General features: G+C 41.9%; 1 protein-coding gene across 1 annotated transcript in view; it reads left to right on the forward strand.

Moving 5' to 3' along the window:
* Positions 1 to 8819, forward strand: part of LOC105264182 (Wnt oncogene analog 6) — an 18209-nt gene extending 9390 nt beyond the window's left edge. Inside the window, exons 3-5 of the mRNA XM_011300876.1 lie at positions 7172 to 7291; positions 7456 to 7652; positions 7738 to 8819. Of these exons, the coding sequence (XP_011299178.1) occupies positions 7172 to 7291; positions 7456 to 7652; positions 7738 to 8199 (779 nt within the window). The 3' untranslated portion in view covers positions 8200 to 8819. The remainder of the gene's footprint in view (positions 1 to 7171; positions 7292 to 7455; positions 7653 to 7737) is intronic.
* The last annotated feature ends 3684 nt before the right edge of the window (positions 8820 to 12503 follow it).

The raw sequence follows: 12503 nt of genomic DNA on the forward strand, positions 1-12503 counted from the left end.
GAGGGGGGGGGGAGGATTTAGGAATGAGCTAAATGAAATCGCCACTAAATCGGGGCTAATTATTTGGCAGTAAATGCTGGTGGGATGTTGGGGACCTCTGGGTGGAGGCGCGCGCGCTCGTAAAATGGTTATACCCCCGCTATGGGCCCCCACACGCTCCGTGGGGCCCTGAATATCTCACTCGCCGATAGTAATCTCCATGGTTCTCCAATAAACTCGGCAAACTTATTGAGATGGAACTTTGACGATGGGGGGAAACTAAAATGCTACTGACGATTAATTCTCGCGGTCTCTTCGTGTTACTCCGGGGTACCGCCAATATTCCATTAGGCTCACACTAACTGTCAATTTATTTCCTATTTCTGCGTATCGCTCTTTCACTGTACAATTAAAAATTTGTCATTTAATTAGCCCTCGTTGTGTAGAAAAAAATTCCAACAGTCTGGGATTAATTGAATTTTTTTTATGCACGGGGGGTGAAGGGGGGGGGCGCTGTAATTATATTTTAGTAATAACTAATTGAAGTGATTTCACCACCTGACCTCGAGGCTGGACCCCCCCAGGACCAGTAGCAATAACTACGCAAAGTTTTGCGCAAAATATTGTGCCCCCCCGCGTGGGGGCCTTCTGTCCGCGGTTGTTTTTCAAATGATCCCAGCATCGAACGGTGTCACGTCGATGCGTTCTTTCATCACCGACGTGCCATGATTTATTTATGGCTTGTACGTTGTTGCCCCTGGTGGCAAAACGAAAATCAACAAGCCCTCACGGAGTTGTGTCCAGTAGTCGCCTCTGAGGTCCTCCGTCACACGGCGGGTGATCCTTTTCCATCACAGAGGGGAAACACCTTTTGGCCCCCTCACCATGAAAGAGTGACAATGGCATCGCCATGAGCGACCATAATCGGGGTGCGTGTCGATGCCCCAGGAGAAATATCCCCTGGAGGCATTTAAACAACTGATTTTTCCCTCTTCTCTCTTTTTAAGAGGCATTTTGGCACTCGTCGGGGGCGCCTCCCCCCCCGGAGTCAATGAAGACGTCAGCACCGAAACGATCCGACAAATCGAAGGTTAAGCCATTTATTTCGACAACTTGGAAATTTTTCCCTCTTTTTAATTCATCAAACCCCACAGTTTTGCACTCGAAATGATAACAAACGAGACTACTCCACCGAGACAAGTAAAACTGTCGTCCTGTCGTCCTGAATACTTTATACAAAAGGGGATTGACAACAGCAAACAGTTTAGTGTCCCGCACGTTTATTCTCATCGGAATACTAACCGTACTTTAAAACTTGTGCTCGTTTTATTTAGGGGCCCCCCTCTTTCTTCTTTTATTTATTTATTTTTTTATTTTTCCTTCTGTTGGAGCTGCCGCAGCGCATCAGGACAGATCTGTTACTCGCGGGGGCTGGGTAAGACTTGTTGTGGCTACTCACTGACATTTGAATGCGAGTATACGAGGAGGTATGGCAGGCGAATCGAACGGCAAAAACGAACGTTTTAAAATACAGGCAACTAAATAGTCGGTGAGGCCAAGAAAAATCCCATAAATTCCTTGAAAAATCTCTTTTGTTACAATTTAACATCACCACGAGTACAAATTTACATTTTAAAAAATCGACAAAGCATTCTTCATTTCACCCTCATAGAGCTGCCCTTCACCCTCAATTCCTCTCAATTCCTCCAATTTTATTTCCATTCGCAGATTAAATTGCCAGTCGCACCTAATTCCCTCGAGTCATACGCTGGAGTATTAAAAAAAAATTGAGGGAATAGAGCAAAATAACGGAAATAAAATGCGCAGTGGCTGAGAAAAGGATTGGACGAGCCACTTGACTCGTTGTGGAGTATATCCCCGTATAATGGAAAACACACTGAGCATAATGATCACTGGACATCTGAAAGTACGTGGCGACACAGGGCTGGTAGTGTCAAAGCAAAAGAGGAAAAGAGGAAAAGAGGAAAAGAGGAAAAGAGGAAAAGAGGAAAAAAGGAAAAGAGGAAAAAAGGAGAAAGAGGGGCGAGGAGTTTTGGGGGGGTAAAGAGGGAATTGAGGGAGAGTCCCTCAGCCCCCCAGCCCCCCCCTTGGCTCTCCGCAATTGGTCATTCGGCGATTTTTGTCGGGCATTCATGCGTCCACCGGTAGATATTTATTGGAAAGCCAACAGCAATGCCAAAGCAAGTTGGGTTCACGGGATGGTGAGGCATAATCCCAATCGTCTCTCTCTCTTTCGTCTCATTTGGCTCACTATTCCTCCTTGCACTCTCTCTCCACCGATTCTCATTGAATATTCCCTGGAGTTATTTACGGGTAGCCGTCGAGATTTATACGCCGCGTCTCTTTGCGATCGCCCTGCGTCTTCTCTCTTCTCTCTTCTCTCGTCTACCTCCCCTCCACCCTGTTTTATCCCCCTTTTATCCCTTTTTATCCCTCTTTTCCTTCCCCTTTACCAAAGGGAGGAGTCTTTCTCTCTTTATGTTCCACCTCTCGCTGACCACGGCCTTCCTCATCTCCCTTAAACCGACTCGTCTGTCTTTTACCCTCGTTATTCTCACGCGGGGAGTATTTTCTCCTTCGTGGAATCTTCGCGAGAGAACCAGAGTATCCAACAAATGCCGACTCCAAGTTTTTTTATCCATTTAGATTCGCACATTTTTCACTAAAATTATCTCAATGCAATAATATTTTACCATTACATTTCTTTCATTTTAAATTACACCAATCACACACTCTGTGTCTCGTTGTCCTTATGTTATTGTACACTTGTTTCGTAATGATGAAGAAATGAGAGAATTAATGTGAATCGTTAGTAATCATTAATAATGTTGCATTAATGTTGCGCATAATGGAGAGAATGGGGAGAATTGCGAGAATGACGAAATGTTGGATAAACTCGGTGACAGTGATTCAGGCAATAAGACATCAGGGTTTGGGGTAAAGAGTATAGTGGTTTGAAAGAATTGGCGATTAATTCAGGATTGGTATTTGTCAATCAATCGAGATTGGGTAAACACACGATGGGGGAATGATTCACCTGTTTATGGGTGATGTGCGGGTGTCAGCGGTCTTCGAGATAAATGTCCCTTGGACTTGTTGTCAGTCGAATCGATTGTGTAGAATTAAAAAGACAAATACGATGGTTAAAAAAAGGATACGATTGAAATAGAGGATTTAGCCGTTCTATTACGCACGTTTGGAATCAACAAAGACCGGTGAGAGATAAATCCCGGGGATCGGATAACAAATCACCCATTGCTGGTGACCAAGTGCAACCAGTACTGTAACCTAAACACAAATACATTAGCTGGGATAGGAATCTAATGTTGTGTCTCTCTTTTGCAAATACATTGCAAGTTGTTAAGGCGTATATAACCTACAATGGGACCCGACTCTGATGCATTGCCCACAATTATCCAACTTGCTTACATAATACGTCTGAATCGATTAATCACACTGCTAAGTGATTTATGGACAAATTATCTCTACCAACTAGCTACTGTTTAACATTTCATATCTGATTTGTTGAATTTGTAAATTTTTTTTAATATCAAAATCCGCGAACGGAGGTGAAGAACAAATAGAAAAATTCAGGGGATAAATGTAATCACATCCTGAATTAAAGAGATTCAATGGTAAATGCCTTGGAGTAATTCTCCAGTACTTCAATGGCGCAACTGACATATTTGTCCGGTCATTTGTTACCGTTTGGTGAATGTCTGAAAATTGGTTTCTTCAATCAATTAAAAGCCGGAATGAAAGGAAAAAAATAATAATGGAAGAACGGGGGGGAAGGAAACGAAGAGATTAAGAAAGCCAGTGGTGGGGGTAAAGATGGCGAGTTAAAGAGCGCGTAAGTTTAGCTGTGGCGGATAATGCCACGGAATGCTGATAATTGGCCGAGCACATCGTGGCGAAGGTTTTCTTGTATATACCTCATGGGGGTATATAAAAGACGACGAAAAAAATAAATAAAAATGAGAGAGAAAAAAAAGCGAAAATGAGGAGGGGGTAGGGAATACATACTGTGGCCAGCGCACCTGGCAAGGACCCTGGCACCAGCAAGATCATCGGCCCAGGCCGATCCCTCGTGTCTAATTGATCCAAAGTGATTTATATCACCCAGCTATAACCCAGGACTCACTCCACCGGGAGATAAAAACCACCGAGAGGAGTGGGAATATTTCAAGTGCATTCTACCAGCGTCAAACAGTTAATGCACCGAGGGGGGAGAGACATTTTCCGAGAGAAGTGCCCGAGACACTATAAGACTGAAATTCAAGTAAAAACTTTCATTCTGAGGGATTTAAATCCTAATTGACCACAATATTTTCCAATGATTTTATCATTACTCTGCGCAATTTTTTCTCTCGAATTATTCTGTTAATTGCAAATTTTTTTTTTTCATGTTTGATAAATAAAATGTGTAACAATGTATGGAGAATAAATATGCATTCCAGTTATTGAAATAATGATGAATGAAAATGAATACCCCATCATCACCGGGAGTAATACTGATTGATTACCCAGTGCCACGCGCAAAACAAATTTATGCGGAGATGGGATGTCTGAGTGACGAGTCTTATCGATAAGGGTGAGGGGTAAGATAAAATAAAAAAAAAAAAAGAAAAAAGGTTGAAATGGGTTAAATGATGGAGGGAGGGCTTCCGTCATGTTTAAAGAAGTTGGAGAAGGGGATCTGACTGGTGAGGCCCAGAGGGAAAGAGAGAGCTGGGGAGAGCGGTACCAGTGAGAGGCCTCCCCTTCGGGGCCCTTCGCTTCGAACTCGATATCAGATCGCTCGTATAAAACTATCGTATCGTTTAAATACGCACTGAAAGGTGAGGCGATGCATCAGGAGATACGCGGGCGGTGGCAGCCCACGGTCCGTCGGTTCGTCGGCCGTCGATCCGCGCCAAAGATATCCACCGGACGCTTGGAATCCCATGGGAACCCGGGGAAAACGCAGGCTTAACGCGTTTCGTATAAACCCAATACACACTGAACCAATCTTCTTCATTTTAACCCTTTACTCGCTGTTATCTCCCCATGTTTTTATTTTTACTTTTTTTTTTTCTACCTTTTTGGCTTTTTTTTTTCATGAAAGGGTAGCGTGCGCGCACCTGGAGATACGGACTTGACACTATTCTTTGATTGTTCAACATGGGGTATCGCTGTTTTCATCGGGTTCAAGGTATTTTCATGATTTGCAGACGAATTCAAGAGGAAATTACTGGTTGAGAGGAATTGATATTTCATGGACTGTTGACTACATTTTTACGAGGCTCTCATTCAATTTCATTTGCACTCCAGAGTGTCGGTTTTTGGTGATTATTTCTTTATGGTTTTGAAGGGGGTGGCGGCAGGGGGTTGAGGAATTTTTTGACACTATCATCTGTCAATAAATACGCTCGTTACGCATTAAAAGGTGAAACGGGCTGAGGGAGTCGCGGTTAAACGTAATTGCGCATGGAATTGGCATAAAATCCAGCGATTCCTTGATCGCGGTGTACGATAGCCCCAGCCCGATACCCCAAGAATACATAATCCAGTACAGAGATATTCCGATTTTAAGATGAAAAAAAAGCTTGTGGAAAATTTCAAACTGCATACTGATGGATTTCACTCCCAAGTGCGTATCCAACACACACGGGTAGACTTTATACCCGTAATTGGAGTGGCATTCCGGGTTATGAGTTAATTCCATTGATCGAAATGTTGATACTACTTGATGCCCCACCTCCTGGGTTTGAGGTGCGGGGAGACCGACAGTGTCTCCTCTCTTTTGCCGTTTTAACGAGGTGCGTACTGACACGCGCCCATGTTTTACCGAGGGGTGGGATTTATCGCAATTCTATCAGAATTTTCAATATTTTCATCCCAATCTCGCAGTGATGTGAGAAATTGACGGTAAAAATTCTATCCAAAATAACCCTCAATAACTCAATTCATCCCCACCAAAAAATAACTCAACATTTATTTAACAATAATTAATATTTTATAACGGTTCTCGATTGAAGGAGTGAGAGATAAAAAATGGAAATGGTTGGTTGAAATGAATTGAATAAAAAATGTTGATTTGCAAAGCCCGGATGCAAAGGAGTGGCCGAGAGGGTAAAAAAAAAATGAAACGAGAATTGAAAAATGAAGACACCGAGGTGAAGCGGTACATAGCAGTGTAATCTGGTGCAGCACATATATATTTTGAAAAAAGGGTTTAGGAACTGGGCATTGTTCGGCTAATGATGGAGTGGAAACGTGACAGGTGAAACCCAATATACGACACGCCGAAGGCCTCTCGGAGACGACGTCTCTCCCATCCAGCATCACTGTGGGATTCACAATTCTTCCCAAGGCCTTGAATGACTCTGATATACTCCCCCTTTGGCTCAAAGAAATATAGAACACCTATTAACTGCCCAAAGAAATTTATTAATTCCCCTAATTACCATCTGATGAAACGGCCAGACAGCTTTTTAGCTGGCCACTGATTATTTTTAATGACTCGATCGCTGGATAAATAGAATATCGGTTAAATAAACTCCATTCATAAATAACTCGAGATGATTGTGAGGCAGTTGCGTGCATTTTCTTCGAGATAAAGTGGCCAATATCGAGTTTGGAGTTGGGTGCCGATGGATATAACCGGGATAGCGGATTCATCTTTTATCGTCGCTCCCTCGGTTTTAGACTAGCTGTACTTCGGTTCCAATCGCTCTTCACATACACTTCACCATTAATCTCGGTGCCATTAAACCAAACAACCTGGCATGAGCTACTATTTTCTGAGGCGATAGTCAGCTGAGATACCGGCAAATTGCCCGTGGCTTTTTTAAATCGTTTGATTCAGGAACGGGCGAGGAAATGTCTCCGCGAAATTTCGGTAAACTTACCTCGAAAATTGGAGAATTTTTTTTAAATCCCATTATTTTAATCGCTGGATTTTTTTACGGGAATTGACATCTCGTTGTTCATGACAAACTGGTGGAAATGTTGAGGCGTAATTAGTGCTATCGGCTTAGGCGCGTGTCCTGGTAGGTCGAAGAACGTCGACGTAAGCTACCGTGAAGATCAGGTGGTGATAAAGATTTCCGTGAGAGTTTTCCTGAGAAAAAACTTTTCCCTAGCTGTTTCCTGGCTCTAGGAATTTTTATCCTAATCCTTGTTGCAGATACCAGGGAAACTGGCTTTCTCAATGCCATCACAGCTGCTGGTGTCACCTACGCCGTCACCAGGGCATGCACCATGGGAGATCTTGTCGAGTGCTCCTGCGAGAAAATGAACTCCAGAGGTCAGGCATCACACTATTTTATTACTCTTTATCCGCGCTATTAATCAATTTCAAATAAAAAAATTACATAGACTGGATAAAAAAATTGATAGTCAGGTTGATGAATTTTTTCGGGGAAATTTGTGGGGAAAATTTTTAACAGTGAATCCTGTTGACTCTGTTAGGGCACAAATTAGGAAAGCACTCGCGCAAATCCAGGATCAAGGATTTACCGACCGAGGGGGAGTGGGAGTGGGGCGGTTGCGGGGATAACGTGAATTTTGGATTCAGGAAGTCCAGGGATTTCATGGACGCCCCTTACAGGAAGAGGAGTGACATCAAGACACTCGTCAAATTGCACAATAACGATGCAGGAAGACTGGTGAGATTTTTAACAATAAAATTCCTAGGAAATCCCCAAAAAATCAGTAATTATTTGACAATAAAAAATATATTCTGGTAATCAGGCTGTCAGAAATTTTATGAGAACCGAGTGCAAGTGTCACGGCCTCTCTGGTTCCTGCACAGTTCGTACATGCTGGCGAAAAATGCCGTCATTCCGGGAAATAGGTAATCGTCTGAAGGAATCGTTTGATGGAGCTGCCAAGGTAATTCCCAGCAACGATGGCCACAACTTCATCCCTGAGGGTTCAACCATCAAGCCACCTGGGAGATTTGATCTGATTTACAGTGAGGACTCACCGGACTTCTGCAGGGCTAACAGAAAGACTGGATCTCTTGGAACACTTGGGCGCCAGTGCAATGCCACAAGTCCCGGTGTCGAGGGTTGTGAACTTTTGTGCTGTGGTAGAGGGTACGACACTAAAATCGTTAAGGAAAAAGTCAATTGTCAGTGTAGGTTCAAGTGGTGCTGTGAAGTCACTTGCAACACGTGCAATGTCAAGAGGACTGTTAACACTTGTCGTTGAATTATTTTCGTCAACAGGAAATTCCCGTGGATGAAAATTTTTTCTCTTGAAAATTTCAGTTCCATTTACCCAGGACGAATAAACACGTTGGGGAAATTAATTAAAAATAATTCAACCCTTAAATTGAGTTGGAATGATTGATTGAGGGAATTCACGGAATTTTTCCTACTGGCGAATTTATTCTTGAACGATTTTGGCTGATATAAATAATATAATATTATTCTCGGGCCGGAGATGCCATTACTTTGTGATTTAAGCCTACGTCATTAATTCAATAATCATTATCTGAATATTCGTAGTGATTAGAATTTTTTTTTTTCACTGATTTATGTTAGACTCGAGCTTAAGTTAATCAATCGTGAATTTCGATGGATGAGTGCTTGTCTATTTTAATGGTAGAAAATGTTTATTATTATTCAGTTGCCGTCGACGGACTGAAAAAGCTTTCCGCGTATCTCCCAATTAGATCCCTCGAAAACGTAGAGGAAATTAATCTCGAGACCATGAAAAAATGTGTGTGAGATGTATGTAAAAATTATTTTAAATTAATCAATTGTGAATTGACTCTCTTACACTTGGATATTAATCTCGATAATACTCCCCTACTCTTTCATCATGTAAATAAGACTGAAACAATCTTTGTACGTTTCGTAAAAAAAAAAACTAATAAAATGAAATAGGTTTCAGAAAAATTCGAATTATACACCTCCATTCTACCATAAATGTCAGATTTCCCAACCAATTTGAGAATCACCGATGGAATAAACCACAAAATCCTTTTGACACCTTCTCCAAATCTCCCGAATCTCTCCACGCCGTCCTAATCTCATTATTACCTATATGACAAACTACAATTTCAGATATGGTAGCGTATAAATTTATTTGAATGTCTGGGGGATCTCTGGGCTTTCACAACTTGCGCCTGAAAAAAAAAATCCAACGTTAATAAAACTGAGATGAATGAAATCCCGAGGTTTTATGGGTTTTACCCGTGATACATCTCCATGATGGGCGTCATCCAATTGACACTCTCAAAGGAAACCTTCCTAAATTATCCAATAATGTTGTCAACAAGTCATTTTTTAAATATTTCAACCCAAGAATTCCTTTGTCCCCCTCTCCCATAAAAATACATACTTCATTACACCAATACCAATGAATAAAACAAAAACCCTAAAAAATCCTCTCTTCACTCCACTCAAAAAAAAAAAAATAATAATTACATGATTTCAGAAATACCATAAAAATAAATAATTTTTAATAATTGTTGTAAATTCAATTACAATCATCAATGATGGTTATATCACCTGATGGAGATATCACAGAGGATTTGTTTGAGGAGGTGATTAATGGATAACTATCGAAACATCAATTATCGTTCTCACAAAACATTTGCAAATGCATTCGAAAACGGGAATTTCATCAACGTCCTGGCCTCGACGACGGTATCCTATAAAATAGCTTTACGACAAGCCAAGGAATTTCGCGTGACCATAAAGCCCGCAAGGAGTGCGCCTATCGCTAGGCTCAATGCATGCTCGTTCAGGATTCTGTAACCTCCCCTGTCTATCCCATCGCTCCCATCGTTCCCATCTTTCCCATCTCCCCCTTCCCCCCTCGTCCCCCATTCTTTTTCGCTTGCGCACATCTACGCCATAAACGAGAAAAGCCCAAGGAAAAGAAGAACGCGGAAGATCGAAAAAGAGAATTCGTGAAATAAAAAGAATGGAAGATAGGCTTCAACCGATCGGCCATGACTCAATCATTTCCGGTTGAAATGAAGAAATCGTAAATCCACTGATATATTTCCCATCTTCCCCGATATTCTCCCATCATTATCATTTGATTCACCAGCCTAAAATCCCCCGAAAAATCCCATTAATTACCTGGAATTTATTAATAACTCTGATACAAGACAAAAAATGCTGACGATGATTGGAGATCGTGGGGTACGAAAAATAAAACTAGAAAAATCCGAAGAAAGTGGTTTTGGGACTAATAGAGCAGTCGCCCCCTTCTCTTCTAATAGCCCCCTCCGCCCCCCTGCCGGAGGGTCTGGACTCTGGAGCGAGAGGTGGTTCTTCCAAGGTGGCGAGGAGCCACCACACAGTGAGATTATAAAAACAACAAAAAAATAAATAAAAAATAAAATGGTAAAAAGGAGGTCGAAAGGGGGCAGATTGTTGGAGTTGGAAGGTGGGAGATATAGTGGCTCGCAGTGCCTCAATTAACCCCACCGACACGCGGGGGCCATGGGGGCGTGCGATTAGTCCATACCCAGGGAGATTGGTCTGTTCAACGTTTCAACTGCGGGTGGTCTACTCCACCAACATCCACGGGGCCCTCACAAAGCTGTAATTTTGTCCCGAGCTACAGCCAATCGGGGTAAATGTATCCCTTTTTCATTTTATTTTTATTTATTTTAACCCTTTATCTTTTATTTTTCTCAACCGCGAGTCTAGATACTTTTTTAACACCTCGGACGTTATTTTTTCTCACCTCCGGGAATTATTCTCGCTGGGGGAAAGAACATTTTGTTTAACAATGTCGGGGCCAATTAAGGAAACAATAAATTATGACTTTTGTATGTAATGGAAGGATAAAGGACGAATTGGGGGTGGAGAGAGCAGGACAGGGGGAGGTTGGGGAGGATGGGGAGGATGGGGAGGATGGGGAGGATGAGGAGGGGGGTCAGGAAGACCGCCCTGAAACTCTCCCACGACTATAACAATCAGCCTGTTCTGAGAACGATTAAATGCGGAACAATGAAGCAGAAAAAAAAATGTAAAAAAATAAAAGTAACATAGTACTTGTGAGAGTTCTCAGTGCACTCGGGGCGTGCCCGTGGACAAACGAAATAACCACAAATGCGAGCGTGATTAATTGTATGAGTCTGTTGAGGCCTTTTGACACTGTCGTCTCGTGTACAATGTCCTAATGTTACAAACTTGTTGAACAGCACCAGCAAAATGACAATAAATCGGTGAAACCGGGGGGTTTCCATTTTTTAATTCAGTGAGAATTTCTCAGATCCGGTGAATAGATTTTACTGGTAATCCGATATTTAATTATATGACGACGATAAATCGGTTGGGGTGAAAGATTACGCGATAAAAAGTAGAAAAGCAGTGTCTGACCCAGAAGGTAACGTATCCCCTTAAACCTCCGGCGCTCGAGGATGCGCGAATGAAAAATTAATGACATCACCTGCAAATTAAATAACAACATTAATAAAATGTTTATGCAATTTTGGTATAGTGATATGAAAATAGCAGACACCATTCCGGCGAGTATATGAGAATTTAGTGAAAATGAAAAGAGATGGAGAGAGGAGAAATGATTTTCAGGTGATGGCGGTGTAATTCTCATGTGAAATGGAGGTAAAGGTAAATTTTATAATAAATTAGTGAGCGTGTGGAGTACTGGAATGAGGCGAATGGATCGGTATGCGGTGGAGATATGGAGTTTGAAAACAGCGTCATGAGAGAGAGCAGTTGAGATTCAGAAAGGAGGAATTGCTCGAGGAGATGGTGAGTCGAGAGGCTGTTGGGCATTAACGCAGGAAACAACTTAAAGCCTGATGTATGCGTGTATGCACATATGTGGTGAATTTATTTTTATATATATATTTTTTTTTTTTATTTTATTTGGAGGAACAGACGACACGAGTACAGTTTCGCACGGTGGCCATCATCCCCCTCCAACCGCCGATATTAATTGAACGATCTCATAAGACCAGACTAAACTGGCCCATACGTTAACAACTTTATTGGGAACACCGACGGTGAGACGTTAAAATGTTTCCAATCTTAATTAGGTAGGTGTTTACAGGAGGATAATTTTACTCGCGAGCTCCAGGGCAAGAGGATTTTTTGCCTACCGGACGTCATTCCACTGATGGTTTTATTTTTTTTTTCAGGGATTATTTATTTCTCTGGGAGATTTGAAAAAAATTTGATGGGATCAGCGAAAGTTTTTGGGCCCGTTATGCCCGGATTATGATAAATCGTTGGTCATTTTTTGGGGGTTCAACCGCTCGCACCGACCAGTCGAGTCGCATAATCATTTTCTAATGAGTGTAAACACCTTCAACCTCGGCAAACACCTATTACCCACCTTTTTAGTTCTACTTAGCAGGCTCACACGTGCCGTGCTTCCACGGTACTTCCGCATATCGACGTAACGAACGATAACACAGATTTACAGCTTGAGCAAGCGCACCTGGATATTTTAATTACCAAAAATAACGAATAATCATATTGTTCAATTGACATGACATGATTCTCCAATGTTATTTCAACGCT

Source organism: Fopius arisanus, unplaced genomic scaffold, assembly GCF_000806365.1.
Source record: "Fopius arisanus strain USDA-PBARC FA_bdor unplaced genomic scaffold, ASM80636v1 scaffold00019, whole genome shotgun sequence".
In the NCBI taxonomy this organism is placed as follows: domain Eukaryota; kingdom Metazoa; phylum Arthropoda; class Insecta; order Hymenoptera; family Braconidae; genus Fopius; species Fopius arisanus.